At 46.1% G+C, this 26643-nt stretch overlaps 1 protein-coding gene across 4 annotated transcripts in view; it reads right to left on the bottom strand.

Annotated features, from left to right (window-relative positions):
* Positions 1-26643, bottom strand: part of PHF3 (PHD finger protein 3) — a 577271-nt gene that overhangs the window by 345481 nt on the left and 205147 nt on the right. For all 4 annotated transcript variants that reach the window (XM_086926461.1, XM_086926458.1, XM_086926459.1 and 1 more), the window contains 4 exons: positions 14694-14877; positions 2398-2548; positions 507-663; positions 291-407 (listed from right to left, as the gene is read on the bottom strand). In XM_086926461.1, coding sequence (XP_086782587.1) covers positions 291-407; positions 507-663; positions 2398-2548; positions 14694-14877 — 609 coding nt within the window. The remainder of the gene's footprint in view (positions 1-290; positions 408-506; positions 664-2397; positions 2549-14693; positions 14878-26643) is intronic.

The following is a 26643-nucleotide window of genomic DNA, read 5'->3' as shown; positions in this document are numbered from 1 at the left end:
TGAGAGGACAATAAGCATAACCAAACATTAACAGGGGCCTCCCTTTATGAAAATGTCATGGTCTCCCTTCCTGGCAAACAACGTCTAGGAAACCTGGAGAACAGACAGACACAGATATTCAAGCATAGATTCACAGACCTCACGGGAGCTCCTTTATCTAGAATGACAAGGAAAGCCTTTCCATGTCCTAACAAAGTGGCATCAGTTATTATGGAAAAACATAATCAAATTCCAATTATGGCTGACAGATTATGAGGCAGATTAGTGAAGATAGAGGCTATAAATCTTACGTGTCTGTTTTCTCTTTGTCTCCAAGCAGCTAATTCTTTGGAGGCTAATTCTTCTGGACTCATTCGTATGAGATGATCAGGTGAAATATCTCCTTTGAGTACTCTTTTATACAAGACCTAAAAATAAAAATAAGTTTGATTTGCATTCTATACATAATGAAAATGAAAAACAAAATGCATTAGTAAAAAGCTACTACTAATTTAAAATTTGCTTACGTTATTTTTAGGATCGCGTAAATTGAACATTAAACTTCTATATTTGTTTTTATATTTGGAATCAATGTCCTTATAAAAGGAGAATAGTTCTTTTTCAATCTTTGTTGCCACCTTTGCTGCTCTTTCCTCTGGAATTTTTGAACCGGATTCTGACAATCTGAAAAAGAAGTTATTTTGTTAAAATTAAGTTTGCCTATGTTTCAAAAGCAAATGTCATGCATTTTCACAGCATTTTCTGTATTTTTTGTCTTACACATCCTTCACAGCAAGTAAACAAGCTGTTGACACTACGCAACATATGCTATGTGCATAGGTGCATGACAATAAACAAACTGTGACGTGCATCTCTAATATTTCTCATTTCTTAACTGCTAACAGATAGAATAATAAACAAATTGAGCTAAAATTTTGAGGAAAAGGGTTACAAGTTTTGTTAGTAGGCTCAGTTAAAGATAAGGAAATTAACTCATTTGTAAATCTAGTTGCTCATCAGAATCGTCTCCACCTTCATAAACATACAATATCTTCTCTTGTAAGTGGGGTTAAGAAATGGATTTAATAAGAAAGCTTCGCTAAATCTAATGTTAATAGAAGATTAGTAGAAGACGAAAAGTAATTTTTTAGAGATTTTACATTCATTGTTTAAATTTTTTTCTTCAACAGGAAAATGCATTAAATATGGCCAGGTGGTAGTAGATGAGTTTGATAAGAGATCTTTCGCTCTGCCACTTTAAGGTAGAGAGCTGCTCTTGTAGACTGACAGACTTTTTCTTGGGTTACTGTGCCATTTGGATGTTACTAGACAGTATACTGAGGTGACATTTCCATTTAGCACCGGCCATTCTATAATAGAATCCAAACGGAAAATAAAGTCTCATTTTATGGCATTTCCGTGCTGCAGGCTGGCAAGGGCGAGCAGTCAAGGCAGGAGGTGGAGAGGGTAAACTGTGCAAACTACATAACAGTGAATATCAACTCATTTCAGGCTATTTCGAAAGCACATAAACCCAAACTGGAACACAGGTGCTTGCTCAAAACCAACTGAAACATGCCTTTTCCAGCTAACAGGTATTGAACTTTTTTTAGCAAAACCGCAGAAATTAATAAGGATAAAAGTGGAGATGCAGGCCTTCACCTAATGCTGCAGTTTGCCACCTGTAGTGCCCCTGTAAATCTAGAAAAGTGCCAGAAATATTTTCAATTGTGAGCTAAGATCTTATAGAAGCGTTTCTGTTAGATACCCTACCTCCAGATTCCTCACTTTTAGACTATTCTCAGATTTCGAAATGGATATGGAGAATGTATTCCTGGAATTTTTCCCACAAACCTATAGGTAGTACTGAATACGATGAAATGTTTACATCAATTCATGCTGTAAATGTAATCTGTTTAGTTTTACCAAGAAAAGAAACAAAAGGTTTTCTAAAACAATAATTATGGGAACTGACTCTTATGGGATATACAAGGGAATTCAGTACAAAACAAGAGCACATAATCTCTAAACAGCTCCAATGTTGTACTACAAGCTTGAATAAAGCATAAATCAAGCATCAAAATAACTAAAATAAAAATTGTGCAATTAGGTTACAAATTATTCGTAATGAATGTGACATTAAAGGCACTGTCTAATGAAGAACAGTACTGAGGGCTGTACAATACTGTTTCTTTACAGCACTATATAATGCATATGACCATAATGTACACTAGCACTGTAATGGGGATAAAGTACACCAACAATCTCTATGAGAATCCGTTTTATTGAGGATACTGAAAAGTAATATTATTTAGCATAGCGGTCCGCACAGAATTGTTGCATTACGGCTCTGCAAAGCATACATTCAGCAACAGGAAAGAACGGGCATTCCGGCATTACACATTTTAGAAGCAATACCTTTTCAACAGTATGTCTGTGAGAGTATGACGGACACTTTGACGGATTTGATCTACAGATGGTTTAGGAGCAGGAGGGGTTGTAGGATAAACGTTACTAACTGACAACCGCTTTTCAGTTTTCTTCTTGTGTTCATTCTTCTCAAGTGTGCCTGAAATACAAATACAAAGAAAATAACCATCCAAGTACAAATAAAACTAAATGTTTCACAACATGTAGGAAGCTGTCTCTCTATATACTATACTAAAATGATGAATAGTGTGCACAGAGTCCAGTCGAAGCCAAAAGGTAGCCAGAGGTAAAGTGGATAGCCCCACAGTCTATAATTGTGGTAGTATGGTCGAGCAGTTAGAGGACAGTGTTAAGCATCTGTTGTACACACTCAGTAAGCAAATGAATTCACACACAAAGACTGAACTTCAAACCAATTGTTTTTGAATAAAAATATTACTATAATTATTTTATTTCCTAGAACCAAGCAAGCCTGTCACAGGTAAGTGATAAATACTTTTATGAGGTAAATACAGAGTTGTAACACAGATTGTCATTGTATATGCACTTTGTTTTGATTCACAGTACTGTTACTGAGAAATGCAATGCTTTGGAAATACAGTACATATACTTTGAAAGGGCTTTTTAGTAAAATGACCAGTACATTACTTTTAGATTACTTTTCTTACACAGTGTAGTATACCTGGATACTACACTGGGACATTTCCTGTAAACCGTTAAGTAAAATCGTTTTTGTTGGATAGTACAATTTTAAAGAGTTTCTTTAGGTTTTCCAACTCCACACTTAGAAACTTTTCATAGAAAAACAGTCAATGTTCTCCTATGGAGAAAAAAGTATTATCGGTTCAAAGCCAAGTACTTTGTTGTGGGAGGTGGTATTCTGGGGTTAGACTCAGAGGTCCCCCAGGGTCAATGATGCACTCTTGTTACATCCTCAGCTGCACTAAGGGGCAGGTTACAGAGTGCGGTGGTCCTACTGTTATCAAATAGATTTAGGGGGCCTCTGGTTGGTGGCAGCTGACGAGCAGGCCACTGGGTTGTGGGAGCAAAGCTCCTGCGCTTAAACTCAGGTCAAATGGGGGTTTAGGCAAGCACAAAAGATGCACCTTCAGCGGCATTGGGGCGGCTGGGTGCAGAGTGTGATTTTGGCATCAGTTGCCCTGTAGCTTTCAAAGGGGAGTCTCCAGGTTTGGCAACACACTGCAGGCTCGGGGACGAAGGTCTTCTGGGTAAGACCACCACTTGGAGAGGTAAGTTGGGATGTTGGGAGTTGGTTAGGCACCGTCATTTGGGCCACCCAAGGCCGTGGGGCATAGGGTGTAGGGGTGCCTTTTAGGGTTGGATCTTCTTACCAGCTCTTGGTCACGGTTTGGGGGACCTTCCGGTTTGAGGCTGTAGACGTCTGCTCGGGGCTTGAGGCAGGTTCAGGGGTTAACGGGTCTCGAGTCATGATCGCCAGGGAGACCTCCTCTTGGTGTTGGGCCACTCAAACTTGGGCCGTGGGCGTTGGGTGGAGACCCACGGATCCTTGCGGAGCTGGAGTCTATTGATGAACAAATCCGGTGTTCACGGGAGACAGGAGACAGTCTTTGGGATGGAAGACAGGCAGGTCCTCCGGGTTTCTCGAGTTTACTGGCTGCAGGACTCATCTGGATTTTGCTGGAGCAGGTTCGAGGTGGGGACAGGCCGGTATGGCTGGGACCAAGTCAGTGGGCATCGTCCTCTTGTTAGCTCTGGCACGTCTGTTCGGTTCTCTTTTTCTTCTTTTACTTTCTTGTCTGCCTTCTTGGTTCAGGGGTTCCCCCTAAATACTGTATTTAGGGGGCGTTTTAGGGGTCTTGAGATCAGTAGCCAATGAGCTACTGATCTTAGGGTGACTACACCCTTGGTGTGCTCACCCTAAGTAGGGGAGGGAACACAATCCCTAATCCCGATTGGGGAGTGCCTGCCATCTGCAAGATGGCAGGCACTGAAGAGTGGGCTTCACCTCAGCTCCCCCACCTGGGGTTGGAAGAGGTGGGCAGACCTTCTGGGACGGCTAATATTTCCTTCCCATCTTCCTGCCAAAAAGGAGGGAAAGACAGGAAGGGGGTCTGCTCCTGATAGCAGTAGAGGCTGGGTGTCACATTACAAAGGCTGCAAAGCATTTGAAGCATTGAAGCTCCCCTGCCAAAGATGGCTCTTCCTTGCCTGGTGGAGGTCTGAACACCTTGCCCAAGAAAGGCTTTGTTTCTCGGCTCAGGGAGCGAAGGCTCCCACCCTAGGGGTCCAGAATCCTGTCTCATTGTGGCAGGCTGGTGTATACCAATCAGGGAAACCACCAGAGGTTGGTCGATTTTCAGGGGCATCTCTAGGACCTCAGAAAGAGTGGCAGAGAGTGGATCCACAACCTTTGCTGTGCACCATGCCACAAATTTGTTCCACCTGCAGGCGTATACCATTTTTGTGGAGGGACGCCTGGCTGCCAGAATAACATCACAGACTTCAGGAGGCAAGTCAAATGGCCTCAACTGTCGCCGATCAATTTCCACTTATGTAGGTGGAGAATGGACAGGTTCGGGTGGAGGACCGTCCCCTGTTGCTGCGACAGAAGGTCCTCCTGAAGAGGCAGACAAATCGGGGGATCGCCTGACATACTGAGTAGCTTGTGATACCAGTACCTTTGTGCCCAATCTGGAGCCACAAGGATGACTTGGGCCCGGTTGTGCCTGATCTTCTTCAGCACTCTGGGCAGAAGTGGTATAGGCAGAAAGGTGTACAACAGACCGCAACTCCACTCGTGACGTAAAGTGTCTCCGAGCGAGTGCCGCCTTGGAAATTCCAACGCACAGAACTGATAACATTGTGTGTTCTCTTCGGTGGCGAATAAATCTAACCAAGGCTCTCCCCAGTGCTGAAAGAGACGTTGCTCCACGTCCGAGTTCAGACGCCATTTGTGATTCATCATGCACCGGCGGCTGAGTTTGTCCACCCTGGCGTTCAGGGAACCTGCCAGGTGTTGAACGACCAGGGTGATGACCTGATGTTCCAGCCATGTCCAGAGGCGCAGAGCCTCCTGACAAAGGGTCCACGACCCCACCCCGCCCTGTTTGTTGCAACACCACATGGCGGTGGTGTTGTCCGTTAACACCTGCACTACACTTCCTCGGACAGAGGGAAGGAATGCCTTCAGTGCAAACCGGATCGCCCGCAGCTCCAGAAGGTTGATATGGAGCCAGGATGCCGCTGGAGACCAGAGGCCTCTGATCTCCGCCTCTCCCGTGTGGTCCCCCCATCCCAGGAGGGATGCATCCATCATCACTGTGTACTCCGGTTGGGGTAGGGAGAGGGATCTGCCACGGACCCAATCGCTGTACGTGAGCCACCACTGCAACTGACTCGCAGTGCCCTCTGAGATAAGGACATGGTCGGTCAGGTTGCTCTGATGCTGTGCCCACTGGAACTTCAGGTCCCACTGCAGAGCCCGCATCCGCCACCTGGCCTGATGTACCAGCAGGATGCAGGAGGCTTACAGCCCCAGGAACCGTAGCGCATCCTGATCGAAACTCAGGATAAAGGCTGAAAGATCAGAATCAGAGTCTGAATATCCCGAACCCGCTGCTCCGGAGGATAAACCTGAAACTGTGCCGAGTCAAGACCGCTCCGATGAAGAGGAGCTTCTGAGAGGGACTCAGGTGTGACTTCCGCACGTTGATAGAGAACACCAGCGAGTGCAGGAGGTCGGCCGTAGTCTGGAAGTGGGAGACGACTGTCTGGGGCGAGCCTGCCTTCAACAAACCGTCGTCGAGATAGGGCGAGACTGGAACCCCTAATCTGCGCAGATGAGCTGCGACCACCGCCATCACTTTCGTGAACACCCGAGGGGCACTGGTGAGGCCGAAGGGGAGCACGGTAAACTGAAAATGCTCATGGCCTACAGTGAACCGAAGGTAGCGCCGGTGGGCCGGCAGGACGGGAATATGGAAATAAGAGTCCTGCAAGTCCAATGCTACCATCCAGTTTCCAGGGTCTAGGACAGCCAGGACCTGAGCTAAAGTCAGCATCTTGAACTTCTCCTTCCGGAGGAAGCCGTTGACGCTCCTGAGGTCCAAGATAGGGCGCAGGCCCCCTTTTCCCTTCTTGGGAACCAGAAAGTAGTGGGAATAACAACCACGTCCTACTTCTGGGCCAGGAACGCGCTCGTTGGCCCCCTTGACCAAGAGGGTCATAACCTCCTCCTGCAGTAGTCGCAAGTGAGCCCCTGACATGCGGTAGCCCCTTCGGACGATTTGCAGCAACCACCTGTCAGAAGTGATGGTACACCAGTGGAGTAGGTGATGGCGAACCCTGCCTCCCACTGGCGTCGAATGGGCCTGAAAGCTCGGAAGGCTTTGTGGCGGATGATGCGTGAGCGGATGTGGATGTGGACTGACCCGGCCTCTGTCCGCGAGCACAGCCATGGCGGCCAACAAGTCCGCGACCGCGTTGAGGTTGGCTCTTCGGCCTGTGGCTGGATGAACGTGTGGGCGCGCCCCTCCCTTTGCCACGAAAGGGACGAAAAGCAGAAGTCTGCTGGCGATGGCCTGACAGGACTTGGCCTTAGCCCTGGAGTCCTTGAAACGCTCAAGCGCACTGTCTGCTCTGTCGCCAAATAATCGACGGCCATCAAAGGGCATGTCCACGAGTGTGTTCTGGACATCCCCCGAAAAATTGGCGGACCTCAGCCAGGCGTGGCGACGGACCGCCACATTCATGGAAATCGCTCTGCCTAGCGAGTCCGTGGTATCAAGTCCACATTGGATGGAATACTGTGCTGCGTCCTGCCCCTGAGCAAGAGCCTGGGCGAGCCATGTCTGGGCGTCCTCCGGACACTAGGGCAGCACGTCCGCCACTGTATCCCACAGAGAGTGGGTGTAACGGCCCAAAAGGCATGCGGTGTTAATGGACCGCAATCCTAAGCTGACCGAGGAGAACAGTTTCTTCTCAAACTGATCAAGCCTTTTGGAATCCCAATCCAGGGGAGCGGTCAGAAATGAGGTCTGGGACGTAGAGGTCTGGATAACCAAACTCTTGGGGGTGGGGTGGGTGGACAGAAAGCAGGGATCGCCCAGAGCCGGGCGGTGGCCTCTGGCAACGTTCCAATCCACAGGGGGTACTGTGAAGGGCTTGGACCAAGTGCCCATCAGAACGTCGATGAGGGCCTCATTGAACGGCAGCATAGGCTCCGAAGAGCTTACTGGCAGTTGAAGCACCTCAAGGAGGAGGTTAGACCTCACGGCCGCTGCAGGGAGCTCAAGTGCCAGGGCCTTCTCCACCCTGCGCAACACCACAGCATACGTAGCACCCTCCTCCGTAGCCACAGAAGGAGGAGAGAGAAAACCAGTGTGAGGCGATGTGTCAAGACCACTGGCATCCCCCCGCTCATCTGCCCAGTCCTGACTTAACTGGTACTATTGTGCCACAGGGTCCCCAGACTCCTCCCAGTCCTCCCCTTCATCCGTGCCCTGATAAACAGGCAGAAATGACGGAGCTGGGTCATAGGCGAAGTGCTCGCACTTCAACGCCCGAGACTGCGCCGTTCAGACGCCGGACCTGGACCGGGGCTGAAACCAGGGACGGCGTCGTCCCAGGACGGCGCCAGGAGCGGCACCGTGAGGGTCGGCGCCAGCGTAGGAGTCGTGAGGTCATCTGGCTTCGACCCGGATCCAGGCCTGGATACAGAGGGGTCCTGCGGCACCAGGACCGAAGTCGCTGATGGCGCCGGGGCCGAAGCTGAAGTCGGCGGCACACTAGGACCCCCAGCCGGGCACGCGGTGTGCGCCGGCGCGCTTCAGCGGCGGAAAGAGTCCTCATGGCCACAAAGAAGTCTCCAATCTCGCCCGGAGTCGCATTAAGCCCAGGGCCCGGGCGGTGTGGAGCTGGATGCGACTCCTGCGAAGCCGCGCGGGGGGTGCCACCCGAACCCTCAGCTGAGTCACGCGATCGGCGAGGGGAGTCAGAAGAGCGATGCCGCCTTTTCGACAACTTCTTGCCATGCCTCGACTTACCTGAATGCGAGGACTTGGAACCAGACGAGCGGTGATGGCTGCGGCTCCGCGACCGGTCCCTCGAATTCCTCCTCGACCGGGACCTCGACCGGCACAGAGCCGACTGCTGGAGGTCGAGAAGATTATGGGACCGCTCCCGCCTAGCTTTTGAAGTCAAGGCCCGACAGTCGGGGCACGACTTGTCATCATGGTCGGACCCTAAGCAGTAGAGACACCGGTGGTGGGGGTCGGTAACTGACATCAGTCGGTAACAGACGTCACACGGCTTAAAACCGGGCATCCCTACTGGCACCAGGAGTCAAAGTCGAATCGAAAAAGATAGTAAAAAAGACCAATAAGTTAGTCAAACAAGCATTTACAATGCAATGGTCTCGACAATATTATAGGTAGAGCTATTGGCATTGCTCATTTTATTTTTCTGTATCCGTAAATAAATGGCATTGTCATTTGTATTGGCAATAGCTTATTTGCTTGCATATGCGAGACCTATTGCATTAGCATAGAGAGAGTGAGGTAGTGAGATAGAGAGAGAGTGAGGTAGTGAGATAGAGAGAGTGAGGTAGTGAGAGAGAGAGAGTGAGGTAGTGAAATAGAGATAGAGTGAGGTAGTGAGAGAGAGATAGAGTGAGGTAGATAGTAAGTGAGGTAGTGAGAGAGAGTGAGGTAGTGAAAGTGAGTTAGTGAGGGAGGAATGTTTTGAGGTAGTGGGATAGAAACAGAGAGTGATGTTGTTAGGTAGTGAGAGAGAGGTAGTGAGAGAGTGAAAGTGAGTTAGTGAGATAGAAAGAGAGAGAGTGAGGTAGTGAGTTAGAGAGAGAGTGAAGTTGTGAGGTAGTGAGATATAGAGTGGGGTAGTGAGAGAGTGAGGTAGTTGCGTTTTGAGAGAGAGAAGTTGTGAGATAGTGAGATTGATGGAGTGGAGTAGTGAGGTAGTGAGAGCAAGTAGATTTGTCAAGGCCTGCAGATAAACGATAGCCCGGAAGGTGTGGGGAGGAAAAAGGTTCAATATTTACCAGAGTGAGAGACTGCATACTAAAGTGGTTTGAAGCATGGGTGTAAATTGAGGGTCATCAGGGGTCGTCCCTTGCTGCCCCTGGCACTGCTCTTGCGACCCACTGGCCTCAGAGGTCGCAAAGGCAGCACCTGTCACAAATGAGCTGGACTCTGAGAGCAGGCAACAAATAACAAAATATAAACTGGCTTAATTTCTTTCTGGTGTGTGTAAAAAACATAGGCATGTGATCCAGGCGACTGCTGGCTGTAGGGCAGGAAGCAATTGAAACGTGTTACTCTTTCAATTTGTCAGCCAGCAATATGACCTTCAAGTCCTTGCAAGCCCCAAGCTCCCCTACACACTGTGTATCTTATCCTGCAGACTAGGTAGGGATGTTTTTCTACACTCCTGTTTAGTAGAAAAAGTAGGAATTAGAAGACGTGTATCTTCAGTTGGCTTTCCTGGTTTTCCAGTTCTGCTGAAGCCTAGCTACTATTGTGTGCCTGTGAGCTATGCTGCCAAAAGTTTAGGATTACATCATTATGCAATGAGGTTGACTAAATTATGTGGCAAGAACAGGCAAATTACACATCATAATGAACACACATTCTGTGGTAGGGTTATTACGCCATCTCGTCATTTTAAAATGGATGAAGCAATATTTTATTGTAATTGCAATTAGATAGCGCTTCGTATATGTGATGAAGACCCGAAGCACATTAATGGATGCATTGTATGCTTCACAGTGTGGGAGTACTTGATTGAAACAGTTGTCAATTGCCATGTGCCTTACATGGGAAGTGTGTTTGGGTTCTGTGGGTGTGACCAGAGTGGTGCTCTCTCAGATGCGTGTGAAATCCAGTCTTAGAGGTGTGATGATGTCACTTCGTGTGATGTCACAGTGGTCAAAGGTCACATGATGACATTTTTGTGAATTGACATCCATAGTTTGGCGGGGACAGCTGGCATGTTTGAGACACTCCCGCTTCCTCAGACTTTCATGTTTATTTCGCTGTCTCATATTTTCAGAATTGAAACAGTTTCAGTTCTAACTATTCATTTCTTTGACACTGCTAACAAACATTGTCAAAGCATAGAGATTCGGCTTTAGGCAGACTCCTATTGTTGTGTTCTATGTCTGGAAGGAATAACAGAAAACGCACACAGGTACCTAAATACTGGTCAGGTCATGTCACATGATGGGTGAGGCCTAGAATATTAGTTTACATGTTTTAAGCCACCCTTAATTACATAGGCCATGCCTCTTGGATAGGATTCCTTGCAGGTCACCCAAAGCACTGCTCCAAAGAGTGACCGAGGGCTTACCTGACCAGGCCTCCATGTTGCTGCATGTAGATGCTTTCCTTGCCCTCACAGATCTCCGAAGCAGAGGTATCCACAGTGCAAAGAACCAGACGCAAGTCTGAGGAGGTTGATGGCACCGGATCCACGCCATAAATGTACAAACAACCTCTCCTGACGTCCTCCAGTAGCCAGTCTCCGGCCGACCTAATCAGCGGGAGGAGGGCGGGAACAAACACTGACAGCGGGAGGGGGGCGGGAAAAAGACCACGGCAGGGAAAGAATACACCGGCCGACCTAATCAGCGGGAGGAGGGCGGAAACAGAGACGGACAGCGGGAGGGGGGCGGGAAGACAGCAGGAAAGTATTTACCTACATTCCACATTAAAGCTCTGTCGGGGCTGTTGTTTGTATGATTAAGGTAGACGGCGAACAGCATAATGTACACCTCTGCCAGCAAAGGGAACGTGATGCCCTGCTCCTGAAAGTGGTTCTGCCCTAGCCTGAAAAAACCCTCAATCTTCATCCGTCAGCGAAAAACATCAACAACCTCCCTCACTCTACAGCCCGCTAATGCCCTCATTTCCGTGGGTACTGAAGGGGCCATGAAGCTGCCTTCTGTGCTTACCACCGCTTGGAAAAAAGTTTTAAAAAAACAGCCACATATACACAACTACGCAGACACAAAAACTACTCGCCGAATCAACATACATGCACCTACAGAACTATACGAACACAACTACGTAGGTGCAAAACCTACACAAAGGGAATCAAGTCAACATACATACACCTATACACACACGCACAACTATACACACACAACTACGAAGACACGAAAACCACACGCGGAATCAACATACATGCACCTACACAACTATACACACACAACTACGCAAGTACGCATGCACAAAACTACACACGGGAATCAAAACCCGCACACTTGAATCAACATACATACACCTATACAACTACGCATACACAAACAATTACGAACATTCACATACACGGGAACACAGACACTTACACAAACGCACAATGCTACAGCCGGTTCAGAAGGCACAGATACTTCGAGGGGTAGTGAACCAGCTGCACTCCATACCACTACAGATTAGTCAGGTTGTAATGCAGGGCTGTCTTTGGACAGCGTGTGTTGTACAACTCGCCCGTTTGTTTCTGTGCATTAATCCAACTAGGATTTCTTGTGTGACTAACTGCAAACGCAGTGATGGGGCCTGCAAGGGACCACATACCTGCCTGTGTAAACGCAGTGTGCCAGTACTGTAAAGGCAGTTAACACCTTGGAAAAATTACATGGGGGTAGCAATCAGCATCCATGGGATGGCTGCCTTCTCCCGGTTATGCCGAGAGAGCGGTCATTCAATGCCTCGCAACCAGCGAAGTGGTGGAAACCCACTGAGATAGCGGCCCCTCGCATGGGCACCGCTACGAGGCAAGGGGCTTGGGTACTTCTCAGGAGGCGCCGAGGCGGTGAACCTACTCTCCTATAACCACAAATCAAGTTCTGACTGAGCAGCCCTCGGTGGCCGCGTGCAAGGCCTTGCAGGGAGCCGACCCTGGCTCTCAGATGCAAATATGCGGCGGAGAGGAAGGAAGCCGTCGCACCTCTAACAGACTGAACGCACTCGCCGCATTACTCAGTCTGATTTACTCCTCGGGCCGTCTGGCTTCCAGGGTGGGGTGAGGGATGCCTGCCAGTCACACCTCGGATGCCCTACCTTCGGCACACTGGATTACAGCGAGCGCTATCACTCCGGCCGTGCCTGGTTCAGTGAGGCGGTCTGACTCAGCGTGAGGCGGGAAGGGCGCAGAGCCCAGCGGAGCCGGCGGCCCCCTCTGAGTCAGGGGCACCTGCATAAGAGCGGGGCTCGGGGCGCAGGGACGAGGTTTGAGAATATTCAAGCTGTCAGAGGTGAGGATGGGGATCCCAAGGCCGGTGCACGTCAGGATCTACGCGGGATGTCTTTTGCTTTTACTGGCCCTGGGGCAGAGCGTGGCCCTGGAGGACATGCAGCAGAGACTGGCATTCCCACGGCTGCTGGGGCAGCAGAACAACCTGGACTTCAGCCTCAACCAGGTAACGCTATCACGCTTCGCCTCGCCTGCTCCTATTATGTGCGGCTTTAGCAGTGCTGCATAGACAACGCTGTCACTGTTAGTTCACTCTGAACACCCACCTGTTGCAGCACGCCGCTGTCCTCTGCAGTGACTGATGCAAGGCACACTCAGCCTTCCATCCCTCCAAGGACGGTAAAGTGAGAGACCACATTGCATTGGACAATAGTAACATGAGGTTAGAGTTAGCTATATTGGTGCCGCGTAAAAGTTGCTATGTAAAGCGCGTTGGAGCACCTGGAGCAGGATTTGAAGCGCTAATAACTGAACATAATATAGTACTAAAATGAATGTGCTACAATGTCCGTGCTTTTGCGGTCAGACGAACGCCATTACTTCCGCTTGGATATTAGCTATTCTGAGCGTGGTGTCGCTTCGCAGTTGCCTGCAAGGCTTGGAGTGAATTATAAATGTTCTGTTACACGATTTCCGCGGATTTATTATGTAGGTACATTATTTGTTGAGCGCATATTGAAGGCAGAGCCTCCGGCTTGGCGGTGCTTTATTAATACACACAAATAAATGCACAGCGGCCGACCTAATCAGCAGGAGGAGGGCGGGAACAAACACGGACAGTGGGAGGGGGCGGGAAAAAGACCACGGCAGGGGAAGAAAACAACGGCCGGCCTAATCAGCGGGAGGAGGGCGGGAACAAACACGGACAGTGGGAGGGGGGCGGGAAAAAGACCACGGCAGGGAAAGAAAACAACGGCCGACCATATCAGCGGGAGGAGGGCGGGAACAAACACGGAGCGCGGGAGGGGGGGCGGGAAAAAGACAGCGGGAAACGAGGACAGCAAGCCTACCTCATCTTAAGGAGCAGTAAAATGGCGGCCGGAAGCTTTCAAATTTTTCGGAATGGGGCGTGGTTTTGCTGTCCTGAGTGACGGACGACGTCACTGTCTAAAGAACAGCAAAACTTACACCCCCAAATCCGAAAAAGACGGAGCCTATTTGGAGGGATGGCTCTCTCCTCCAATGGCTGGCCTCCATTTAGGAAGCCAGCCAATGGAGGGAGAGCCAAAAAGAGGGAGGGATAAAGCAGCCCTCTTACTAACAATAATTCTCGGACTTCCGGTCTGCCTTCGGCAGACCGGATATTACCGAGACCTAAAAATGACTAAGGGTACGTGCTCTTACCGGATCTGCGCTTGCTAGTGCGGAAACAAGAAGAACTGACGTCAGCGAGCGAGGGATGCGTCTAAGAACTCCGACGACGTCATCCCATCGATCACGACGCAAACGACGGACGCAGAGCCACATACGACGCCTACCGACACGCAGGGGTACTGCTGACGAAAACTTTCCGGATCCAGTCTGACGCCTGGGGATATTCTAAGGTAAGGAATCTAACACTAACGTGTTTCTTTCAGATATAATTTATAACATCGTTTATCACATCTGAAATGCCATAATGATGGTTGATGTTGATAATACTGTGCATGACGGGAGCACGAGTTATAGTTACAAGTGAATTTCAGTGGGTTTGTTAGTTTCAAATAGTGTGTTTCACATGACCTTTTCGCCTAACTATAACATCTCTTTAACTTTTATTTTTTTCAGTTCATTTCTAAGGTTTTTCTAATGTAAAGTTAGATATTCTTACAAATGTAACGTCACTTTAAGCTTTGTTGGAATTGTTGTCTTTATTTAGCCAGCTCTGAATATTATACATATAAGCAGCTCTTTACAAATGCATTTTCCTGAAAACAATTTGGTAGCATGGGGAAAGGTTTGAGTATCATTAGAGGGGTAAAAGAAGAACGATTCAAGCACAGCAAACACATGTTGAGCTAAAACATTCTATTTTATTATAAAGACACAATTACCTGATTTGGGCATTTTTTCTTCTGTAAGTGAAACATTTGGAAGGTGTTTAGTTAGGTTATCATTCTTCTCTTCAGGTAGCAGATGAGATGATAAAGAGGTCTGTGTTGATTTCCTTATAGGTGTACTGTGCACTTTTTTGCTATCCAATTCTTTGCTTTCTGAAACACATTTATCTCCAGAGTCCTGCAAAAGGTTATTCAATTACTAATTAAATAGTAAAACAATTAAACCCATTGAAACGTTCTTTGTAAATTTTAAGTAATTAACATTAAAATTAGTTTTTTTTATAGAGCGGAGGCAAACAGTCATGGAAAAAAAGAATGGCACTGACAAGAATATGCCAACTTAAGTCTATACTAGATTGGAATGAACAGTATTACTCCACCACCTAGAGGTTGATCTTAGAAAGGCATCTAAATATTAAATGTCTGGGATGCTCATCAAAGTCAGAGTAATTAAATGTAATGTATACAATGACCCACAAAGTGACTGCCTTCTTTAGATTCTATCTTCCTTGAAGGCTTGTGAGGAAAAATATCAAAGTGTACATAGGTGAATATTACAAGCCGTAAACGTTAATTATGTATTGTTTCAATTCACCAGGGCTGTTTACGAGTGTCATGTATAACAATAGTTTGCTATTCTAGATAAGTACCTTTTGCCTTTGGAGGAGTGAACCTATGCTCGATTTACTTGCTGTGCAACAAATGTAAATCAATATTCCATCTAGAGATGTGGTCTTGAAGTGTGTTTTTATTCAACTCTCTGTCTTACTGTGGTCTCGCAGAGGTCCTGAATATCCACAAAGTCGGGCTTTGTGAATTTGAACAATGGAAGACTATCTTACATATATCTTCTAAGGCCACTTTTACAATAAATGGATGAGATGCAGTATTTATCTCTTAGTCCCAGTGCATGTTTCTGTAATCTGGGTAAAGCCCACAAACTTTCCTGTCTTGTGACCATCCCCATTGGTAATAGGAGCAAATGATGTCCTGCAGAGGGAGTCTAATACACATCACTTCTAATGTGCTGTTGTTATGTTTTGGAGTGGTCCATCACTGAGGTTTCGCGCTTAAGTAGTTATTTACATACATGAATAGAGGAGTTACAAGTTGAATAAATGAAGCTGATAAAAGGAATTTGAAGCAGGAATTGGTTTGCCCCTCACTATTTTTTATTACAGATGGATATGAACTTTGCATAGCTACCTGTAATTAAATAAACATACATGAAGTTGAATGCAGTGAGGTTTTTACGATGGAATACAACTTTAAAGAACAAGTTACTTACCTTCGGTAATGCCTTATCTAGTAGAGACTATCTTGCCACAGATTCCTTACCTTGGAATTATCCCCAGGTATCAGACTGGATCTAGAATTTTTTAGTGAACAGTACCCCTGCGAGCCGTGTGGTCCTGTCAACTAGCTCTGCGTGGTGGAGCCGCCAGAAGAGAAGTGTGCAGTGCCTGTATAGGAGCCACCCCATCGCACTGACATCAGTTTCTTTTGCCAACTTTCCACGTTAGGAGGGCAGAGCCACGAAGAACACTGACCACTGGTGTAGAAAACTAGGGCCATGAAAGGGGAAAGCCTGTCAATAGAAATCCATTCACAGAACGGGGAGTAAAACAGGGGTGGGGGGGTTCTTATGTGGAAGAAAATGGCACCTATAAAGTGTGCATAAATTATAACTCTGCGAGTAAAGCGGTGCAAAAAGGGGAGAAAGAACACTCTAGGCCCTCAATAGTAGACCCTAAGGCCAAAACAGGACTATAGCAAGCCTATGCACACACTAGTGTTAATTAGAACTCTTAGTTTGTCAAGCTTCTTTACAAATTCATTGGACACATATATCACACAAATGAGAATAATCTGTGTAGTTGTAATTTTCTTGTTCCATTAATGAGAACATTGCCCAGCCAACACGTCTTTCGTCTAGGGATGTACCCCACGACTACTTCAGGGCTGAAAAGATGTATAATGGAACAGAACATATCATGGAATCCTGATATTATTAAATACAATATGATATGATGATCACATACCTTACGTCAAGTAGGGGACACTCTAACTTGCAGTGATTTGTGTGGTGAGAAAATATATTCCTGTTTACAAGTAAACACGATCCCAGTTGCCCCTTCCGTGCTCGCGTCGGCCAACGCGGGCACTACCTCGCTGGTGCTGTGCAAGTCTGTTGGCCTACGCAGCCCCACCCATTAATTAGATCTCCCGCACCGCGGCGGAATTAGCGCCGCGGTCAATGAGCTATAGAAGGTCCAGGGCTAAATTTTGAGAATCTCTAGTACATCAGGTGACCATCATTATTGTAATTCATAGTGACAGTTGGTGGATGACACTCGTAAGAGATCTTCATGACGGTGAAGAAAAAAAGAAAAAAGAAAAAAAAAAACCTAGAGGAGAAAAGGATTACTTTGTGCTCAAACACGGAGAGAAGACAATGACAGTTTGAGTGGGGTCTGATAATTGCCCCAGAGTACAGTTGCTAAAAGTGAGTACAAACCCTCAGCATTTGTAGTTCATGCATAGAATGTAGTGATCTTGCGATAGTACAGCGGCAAGCGTAAACAGTGATAAGTTCCTAGGGAAACAGGTAAGTTAAAATATGTGTAACTATCTGACCATGACTGAAATGGTCTGCAATAATGGTGTGGTCACCACAGTATCTCACCTCTCCACCGGTTTTAATTCCGTCCCGGCTGGTGTATAGATATATATGTGAATGGCAATCACGAAGTCCTTACATAAATGCAAAAGCAGTTCCAGGGTAAAATAAAGTAGACAGACACTATTATTTCAAGTGCTGTTGCATAATGACAGTCGCTGTGGAATAGGTTTACAGATTAAGAGACATGCCACCAGATCTCAACTTCTAATGTAGAAAAATGTCCATTGTAATATGTCCAAATTAAGGTTAATGTCCTTCTCTCAACGGCACTCCAAATAAGAGTACGTAAAAAATATATCCCAAACAAATTCTATGTAAGTCAGCAGGTAGAAATGACAATCCATGTAGTACCCCCCTTGCTCCCAGTTTACAGAACTTTACCTTTTAGCGAGTGATATGTCCGTGGTAATCCCGCTTCGAGGTTCCAATTTGACCCGGAAGCAGTTACCCGGCAGCAAAACTCCTCTATTTTGGCTAAAGTACGTTTGAGCGCTAGACCGCTAACCAACAAGTGGCGGCACGTCCGTGTTAAAACCGGAAGAGAACCGGTTGGTGATAACACCAAATCTAATTCGGTCATCTTATTTTCAACACGTAACTGTAACTACATCCTATTTAAAAGCCCAGAGAAACTCAACATTACATAATTCTGTTCCCAGATATGATGATATATTTTGTGAGTAGATACCTAAGTTGATATAATAAAATCTATAATGATGAGTAAGCCTGTCCGCAAATATATAATGTGGATATTATGTCAAACGTTCATTTAGTTTGTTTGAAGTGTAACTAGATGTTAGATGTGGGTATGAGTGGGTTATTATAATCTAAAAATAGAGACCTAAAATAGATTATCATGAAGTTGATAGACAAGTGAGTAAATGAAGTGAACCTAAAGTGTTAGCATAGTAACATGTAGAAGTGTATTAATTCATGTGAGTAAACCTGATGACCACCTGCTAGTCTCTTATATATGGTAAACAAAAGTAAAGAAGATGATCACTGTATTGGCGACCACATATTAGTTGAGGATGTTTAAAAGATCAGACAATTATCTAACAGGTCAAATTTGGGCGCCATACATTTGATCTTGACATTAATACATTGGAAGGACAATGCTATTTACAACAGCATGCATTTGTTTTCGGAATGCAGAGCTGTAGATTCACATGCTGTGCATAGCTCGCCATCTAGTGTTGGGTCTGCATTTTTGCATTTAGTTTTTCTTCTAAGAAGTCTTTCCAGTCACGAGGTAGGTGACTCCTCCTTTCAGTGACAGTGCGCATGGGCATCGACTCCATCTTTAGATTGTTTTGCCGCAGAGGGTGAAGATGGAGTTAGTAAGAGTAGTAAAGAGAGATGCCATGTATATTGTATCTAAGTAAGATAGTACTGCAACAGGTATAGGAGGTGGGTGGGCACATGTGAATCTACAGCTCTACATGAACAGATGCATATTGTTGTAAGTAGCATTTTCCATTCGAGGCAAGTGAGCTGTAGATCACATGCTGTGCATAGACTGTATAGCAGTTATCTCCCAAAGCGGTGGCTAACCTGAAGCTGTTGCAGCTGTTTGACATAGTGTACGTAAAACTGCTTGGCTCACCCTAGCTTGCTGTCTAGCTAAGACATCTACACAATAGTATCTTGTAAATGTGTGTGGTGTAGACCATGTTGCAGCTATGCAAATATCATCTATGGGTATATTTCCTAAGAATGCCACAGAGGCCCCTAGTTTGCGAGTGGAGTGCACTCTAGGGGGGAATATTAATGTGCGTTTTTCTTTAATATAGCATGTTTGAATGTACTTGACTATCCACCGTGCAATACCTGATTCTGATATAGGATTGACTTTATGTGGTGCAGCAAAACAAACAAATAGTTGCTTGGTCTTACGAAAAGGTAATGCTCATTTCACATCTAATTTGAGTAGAGCGCATTCTGTCACAGAATCTGGTTGAGGGAAGAACACAGGCAACTCAAAAAATTGGTTGATATGAAAGGCAGAAATTACTTTAGGTAGGAACTTAGGGTTGGTCCGAAGAACCACTTTATTTTCTTGTATTTTTCAAAAGGGTTTGTGAGAAAGTGCCATCTTTCTTGCATGGTATGCCCCCACTTTTTGCTGATGTACTTTTACTGAGTGTGCCCTGGGCTTCTGCCAATCAGGTGCCCAGGGACTGTGTTCCTTCCCTAAAACTGTGTTGAAACCTAAACCCAATTGGCATCTCTGGCTAAATGAACTAATACAGTGCTCCCTCTATTGAGAGAGAGCACCTCTGAGCACAACAGTGGGGACGCGCAGGTCTAGTTCAATAACACAGAATGTAAGTCAAAGGATAATGGCGGGAAGCACCAAATTGTTCTTTCAGCATTCAGAATTTATTCAACTGATGTTGAAGTTGCTGTTTCATAATTCAATGAAAGAAAGGTATTCAATAACATGTCTCCATCATTGGAAAAGTTTTTTAAACAAATGATTACACATACCGATGCATTTCGGGCCACGCCCTTCTTCAGGGGTTACTATCAGCGTGATGTTGCTCAAACTACGCGGAGTTCCGCGGAGTGAATGATCAGGGCGTGAAGAAGGGCGTGGCCCGAAATGCATCGGGATGTGTTATCATTTGTTTAAAAAACTTTGCCCTGTGTTAGTGACCAGGAGCCCAGCTCCCACAGCTGCGTGGTCTGCCTGCTCGCAGCCACCAACCAAAGGCCCCTATCCTCCATAGGTTAACATTGGGCCTACTCACTCTGAACCCAGCTGCCCCTGTGCCACTGAGGGTGTAAGTACTGTACCTACCCGACCCTGGGAGACCCCTGAGTCTTCCCCCAGAACCTTAACTCTGCTAGCCGAATACTTACCCAAAGACCGATAACTTGATTTTCTCCATAGGGTAACATTGGCTGGGTTTCACTCAGAATTTCTTCTGTCAAGTTTTGCAACTTTGAAATATTCCTTAAAAATCAGCCGATCAACGAAAACGAAATTACTCACCTGTTACCAGGATAGATCCCAGTGTTGTATCCTTGAGCCCAGCACTGAACCTGAAAAGTAATTACAACTGTGATTTTCCGATCACCTGATTTCCTCCAATAGGATAACATTGCCTGTTTTTTTGCCTGGTTTTTGCCAGAATTTCTTTTAAGTGTTGATTTTCAAAACATACAAATATTCCTTAAAAATCGCCTGTATAGGAATAACGATTTCTTTCAACTGTTTACAGGAGATGCACCAGGGCTAAATCCAGGATTCAGCCCCGAGTAAGAAAAACATATGTCAAGTAATTGATATTGCATTTTACTTAAAACTCCCATTGAGCTCAATGTTATAATTATGTTTAACTTGTGTTGCATATGGAAAACACTTGTATCTATTGCATTCTAAAGTCTATTGCTATTTGAAAGTATTCAATTGCAACATCTCATTCTGAGAAAGTATTTATGATACCTACTCATGGTTCTAAAATAAACTATATATTTTTATATACAAAACAATTGGCCTAGAGTTCAGTTGTGTGAGACCGTTTGCTGACTGAGTGGGTACAACAAATGCTTTACAATATCCTCTGATACTGCCTTACTGCTCGACCAAGCTACCACTTTAGAGATTAAGGTTACATCTAACTTTAGCCTATGCCAAACCTCTGGGCACTGTGGACTCTGTGCACACTGTACCTTACTTTGGTCCAGTATATACAGAGCCACTTTCTTACAGGGTTCTTCTATGGTTAGTGCCTGAAGCTCACCCATTCTCCTCAGTGATGTGATATCTATGAGGAAAGCTACCTTCCAAGTGAGAAATTGCAGTTCCCTTCTATGTAAAGGCTCAAAAGGTGGACCCATTAGTCTGGTAATGACAATGTTCATATTCCACACTGGCGCAGGTGGAATACTTGGGGAAATTATTCTTTTAAGTCCCTCCATAAATGCTTTAATAGCAGTCATTCTAAAAAGAGGCAGATGTTGCCTGTTCTGTTGATATGTAGCTATTGCAGCAAGATGTAAGGGTGTGGATGTGTACGCTAAATTGGTACGCTGTCTATGTAATAGAAGACAATAATGTTTTGTACTGAAGCGGCAAGAGGGTTGATTTGATTGTTTTTACACGATATCACAAACCTCTTCCACTTTGGTGCATAGCATGCTCTTATGGTAGAGCGCCTAGCCTCTTTGCAGATATTCATGCAGTCTGGCGAAAGATTGAGGTAGCCAAACTAAGATTTCAGGTGCCAGATCGCAAGGTTGAGATGACTGGGATCTGGATGCCTTATGTCTCCGAGTGAAGAGATTGGGAGTAAGATGTACTTTTTGGTGAGGAACTACTGATAACTCCAACAGGGTTGTGAACCAGGGTTGACGGGCCTATGTGGGAGCAACTGGGATTAGTGTCAGAGACTGCTGTCTCAGCTTCCGAAACACTAATGGAATGAGAGGTGGAAAAGCATAGGCAAATATAAATGACCAATTCATCCATAGTGCATTGCCTTTGGACAATGGGTGTGGATACCTGGATGTGAAGTTTGGACATATTGCGTTTAGGTGTGTGGTAAACAGATTTATCTCTGGGAAGCCCCACATTTCATTTGAAAGAATGGGAGGAGAACCTGACGGTGGAGTTCCAATCCGTGGATCTGTTGTCGGTGACGACTGAGCAGATATGCAATCTGGTGGTTTACTCCTGGAAGGTGTTCTGCAAGGAGATACATTTGGTGACTTATAGCCCATCCCCATGTCATGTTGTACCTATGAATTAGGACAACTTTGCTAATAGATGAAGTTGAAACGCTTTGAGAGCTAAAAAAAATCGCTAGCAGCTCTATATGGTTTATGTGGAGCTGCTTTTGTTGCAGAGTCAACATGCCCTGAATGTTATGTTTTTGGAGATGAGCTCCCCAGCCAGTGAGCGATGCGTCTGCTGTCAGCACTATCTGTGGAACCAGATCGATGAAGTGCTGCTCTTTTAAAAGGTTTTGTGTATTCCACCACTCCAGAGAGCGATGGGTGTGGCCGTCCACCAACACTTGACTGATAACCGACCCTGAGCTTGGTGGGGGGAGTCACTGTTGGTTTGCAGGGGAAGTGCGTGTGGAGTTGCCTCTGCCTCTTTCCTTACAGTTGGCATTGTCACTGAGAGATGTTTCAGTTTGGGTTTCGGTGACGAAGGTGTTGGTTAGGCACCAAAATGGGGCCGGCTCGAGCCCAAGCCGGAAGGCTTTTCTTTGCGTTTTAGTCCCCAAGGGCGGGGCATCTGAAACTTTTGGTTTGTGCCGACCTTGGCCTGAAAGCAGAGGAGGGACCGGCGCCTTTTTCTTTGTTTGTTGAGGGGGGGCAATGGATTTCTTTACTCACATTATGATGACCCGACCTACCTGCTCCTCTACTCTTGTTTTTCTTCCTCGGCTCCCTGAGCGTGGTGTTCTTTGTCGGAATCTTCACTGAGGATGTCTGGTGCGGAGCCGCTTTGGTGTTGTGTGACGTCGAGCCCGACGGTGACAAAGCTTTTCTTTGATCGAAACAATCGTCACGTATCGCAGTCTTTCTCGTTGTGTTGTGGGGACAGGCAGAGGTTACACACTTTGTGCAAGTCGGTGCGCGGGAATTTAGCAGAACACCCATGGCAGAGTTTAAAGTGTTCCATCAACTGTTAGTGCTGTCAGCGGAGGTAAACCGGTGGCCCGCTACGAGTTTTCTGATTGAAGTTGTTTTGAGTTGAGAGGTTACGCGCAGAATGGAAAACCCTGATCATTAACAATATCGTCAAGGGTAGTGGACTGCATGTCGAAGGAGTCCGGGAAACGGTGTCGTATCACAGCACAGCAATACACATCCGAACCCGATGGCAGAAAAAACTATCTAAAGATGGAGTAAATATCCATGTAAACTATCACTGAAAGGAGGAGTCACCTACCCTGTGACTTAAAAGTCTACTTCGAAGAATAACAAAGTTCAAACATCCAGATCCAACACTAGATGGCGAGCTATGCACAGCAAGTGATCTACAGCTCACATGCCTCGAACATACATTTTTCAATTATAATCAGCAATCATTTCCTAATAATCTCAAGTATATCCATGCAACATTCCCTCTATATGATTTGTGTAATGTGCACCTGTTACCCTATACAACGTCTACTAGTTATCTATAGGCATAAAATTGGTTTTGTCGGGGCATGTGTTCTGGTTATGTCTAAAACATGTATATGAACAAATTCAAACCAAATGGTCTCATTTGAATTATGACGTGGAAATCATTTAATCCCCAAGAAAATACTGCATCTCGTGGTACGTGTTTAAGCCACATTCCACCGTTCTGAGCCCCATAATCCAGGTTACCTCTGTGCGGCGTAGTTTCAGCTCTCTATTGCCCCCCCCTTGAGTTCTGTGGAATTGATTCGATTCCATAGAAAGAAAATTGTTTATGGGGTCCCTGCGCTGTGCATATTCTATAGCATGTACTGTCATTGGATATTTTTCATCACATTGTTTTAGCTCCCTTGCATGTTCGCAGATTCTCTCTTTCAACATTCTAATAGTGCTGCCTACATATAGTTCATTGCACTTGCATTCAATCATGTAAACCACATACTTCGAATTACAGTTTATGTTCTGTCTGATCGTGTACTAATGTCTGTCCTCTCCAGCAAAATCCTTCTTATTGTCCGAGGCCCATCTGCACATTTTTCTACATTAGAGGGAGAGATTTAGGGGCATGTCTCTTAAGCTGTAAACATATTCTACTGCGACGGTCATTATGCAACAGCACTTGCAATAACAGTGTCTGTCTACTTTATTTTACACAGGAACCGCTTTTGAATTTATACAAGGACTTTGTGATTGTTGTTCAAATTTTTTGCTCTACACCAGCCGGGGCGGAATTAGAACCGACAGAGAGGTGAGATACGGTCTCCCACCTTCTCACCATTAGTGCAGATCATTTCACTCTTGGTCAGATACTTACACGTGTTTAACTTACCTGTTTCCCTAGGAGTTTATCAGTGTTCACACTTGCCTAAAAGGTAGGGTACTCCCAGCCATACTATCGCATGATCACTACGTTCTATGATCCACAAATGGTGAGGGTTTATACTACTCACTTTTAGCCACTATATTCTGGGGCGATTATCAGACCCCACTCAAACTCTTGTTGTCTTCTGTCCGTTTATGAGCATGATGTGATCCTTTTCTCCTCTAGGGCTTTTCTTTTTCATCTTCTTTTCACCGTCATGACGGTCTCTTACGAGTGTCATCCAACAACTGTCACTATGTATTACAATAGTTGCGGTGGCACTACCTGCGTCAGCCCGGATGCATTATCAGCTCCATGGGTAGGGGGAGTAGGAGGTCAGGGGGTGCTGTTGGGGTGCGGGCGGTATCATCGGTGCCAAGTGCCGAGCCACCGACTCAGAACCCGATAAAGCCGCTTCTGAGCCTCCAGGGCCCAAAGCTACACCGGGAGGGCCACGTTACCCGAATATGAGGCACTTGGCATCATATAATTTCCTTGAGCTGGGAGGGGGTCACTTAGGCTCCCGGGAAGGTGGGGAAGGGCAGAGCAAACCCAGGCACAGGTTCAGCCGAATGAGACCTAGAACACCGAGACTCCTGCATCTAGTAAGCTGACCAGCGGGGAGAAGTGTAAAGAATGAGATTGTGGTGGAGAGGAAGGAAGAGGAGATAGTAGCGTATAGAAAGGACTAGTCCCCACATGTTTCTTCTTCAATGGATTTTCACAGCTGTCATCATCCGGAAGCTTGTGTTTGGATGGTTGTTTAGCGTGACTATGCCCAGTATCCGTATAATTATAGAGTTTTTTCTGTTTCAGATGTTATTAAGATGGTACAATGTCCATGCTTGGATCCGATTGCGGTACTGGGAGCAGTTTAATTTTCGGTACCAAAGCTTTCGGTGCCGAGCTGGAATGTCCTTTCGGCACTGAAGGTTTCGGCTCTGAGGAATGCTTCTCGGAGAATTTTGGTGCTGAGTTGGAAGGCGGAGCATTAGAAACCTCTTTTCTGTGCCGACCTTGGCCTAAAGGCAAAGGTGGTACCGAAGCATTACATTTTCTCAGGACGGTGGAAGGGGGAGGCAAGCTGTCTTCTGTACTCACGTCCCATTGTCCCTGTGGCACATAGTCATCTTCGAGGATAATCTGCAACTCTGCCTCGGAGTCCAATGCAGCTGAAGCCTGTTCTTCAGCCGCTGAGACTTCCTCTTGTTCGAAGTGCTCGCCGAAGAGCTCCAGTGTGTCGTCCAACTGCTGCCGCTTCATCTCTCGACGTCGAGCTTGATAAACACAGAGATTTTTCTTCGACCTGAAGGATCGACACGCGTCACAGTCTTGTTCTTTGTGCTCAGGGCACAATCACAAGTTATACCCCTGATGTAGGTCCATATGCGGATACTTTGCGTAGCACAGGAGGCAGAATTTGAACGGAATCCATTCCATTGACAAGGTGCTGGAAGGCCGCCTGCGAAAATCGCAATGGAAATGGAGATTTCTTGATGGTCAAGTGGAACAGCAGAGAAAAGGAAACGCGCTTGAAAACAATACCGTCGGGCGTAGAGTGGATTGCGCACCAAGGGAACCAGAAGACAGATTCTGAAATGGAGCACAGCAATACACGTCCGAACTTGATGGCGGAAAAAAACAATCTAACAATGGGGTCGATGCCTATGCGCACTATCACCGAAAGGAGGAGTCACCTTACCTCGTGTCTGAAAAGACTTCTTCAAAAAACATCTTCCAAACATCCTGACCTAACACTAGGTGGCAGGAGTATGCAAAGCATGTGATCTACAGCTCACATGCCCGAACAGAGGCTTACCCTCCCCCCGTATCGCACATAGTTGTTCTATGGGGTATGCAGCAGGTGGGAGCCTTTCTAAGTTAGCAGGGCCAGGGTTCCGGACGGGAGCAGACAGGATTGCCTTTGGCGCGTCCGCGCACTCATGCCCCTTAAGTAGCAATTTCCGATCTGGAGAATGATTATAGGACTAATTTCCAAGATGTCCTTTAAAGTCACCCATGAAGTAGGCAACACAACCTCTCCCTCTACAACAATGGGCTCCTAGAAGGCCGTGGTGGACAGAGGCAGGGGTAAGTTTTACCTTAATTTGAGTTTTTAGCAGTATTAAAATAGCACCGCAAATCAAACAAGGGCAAACAGAAAGGCTAAAACACTTGAAGCTCGAGTGACACCAAGACTACAATTGACACACTCGCTTCGATAAAAACTATCCCAGTGCCCTGCTTCCTCC

Source organism: Lissotriton vulgaris, chromosome 6 (assembly GCF_964263255.1).
Source record: "Lissotriton vulgaris chromosome 6, aLisVul1.2, whole genome shotgun sequence".
NCBI classification, from domain to species: domain Eukaryota; kingdom Metazoa; phylum Chordata; class Amphibia; order Caudata; family Salamandridae; genus Lissotriton; species Lissotriton vulgaris.
The sequence above is the reverse complement of the archived record's forward strand: the minus strand, read 5'-3'. Positions and strand labels throughout refer to the sequence as shown.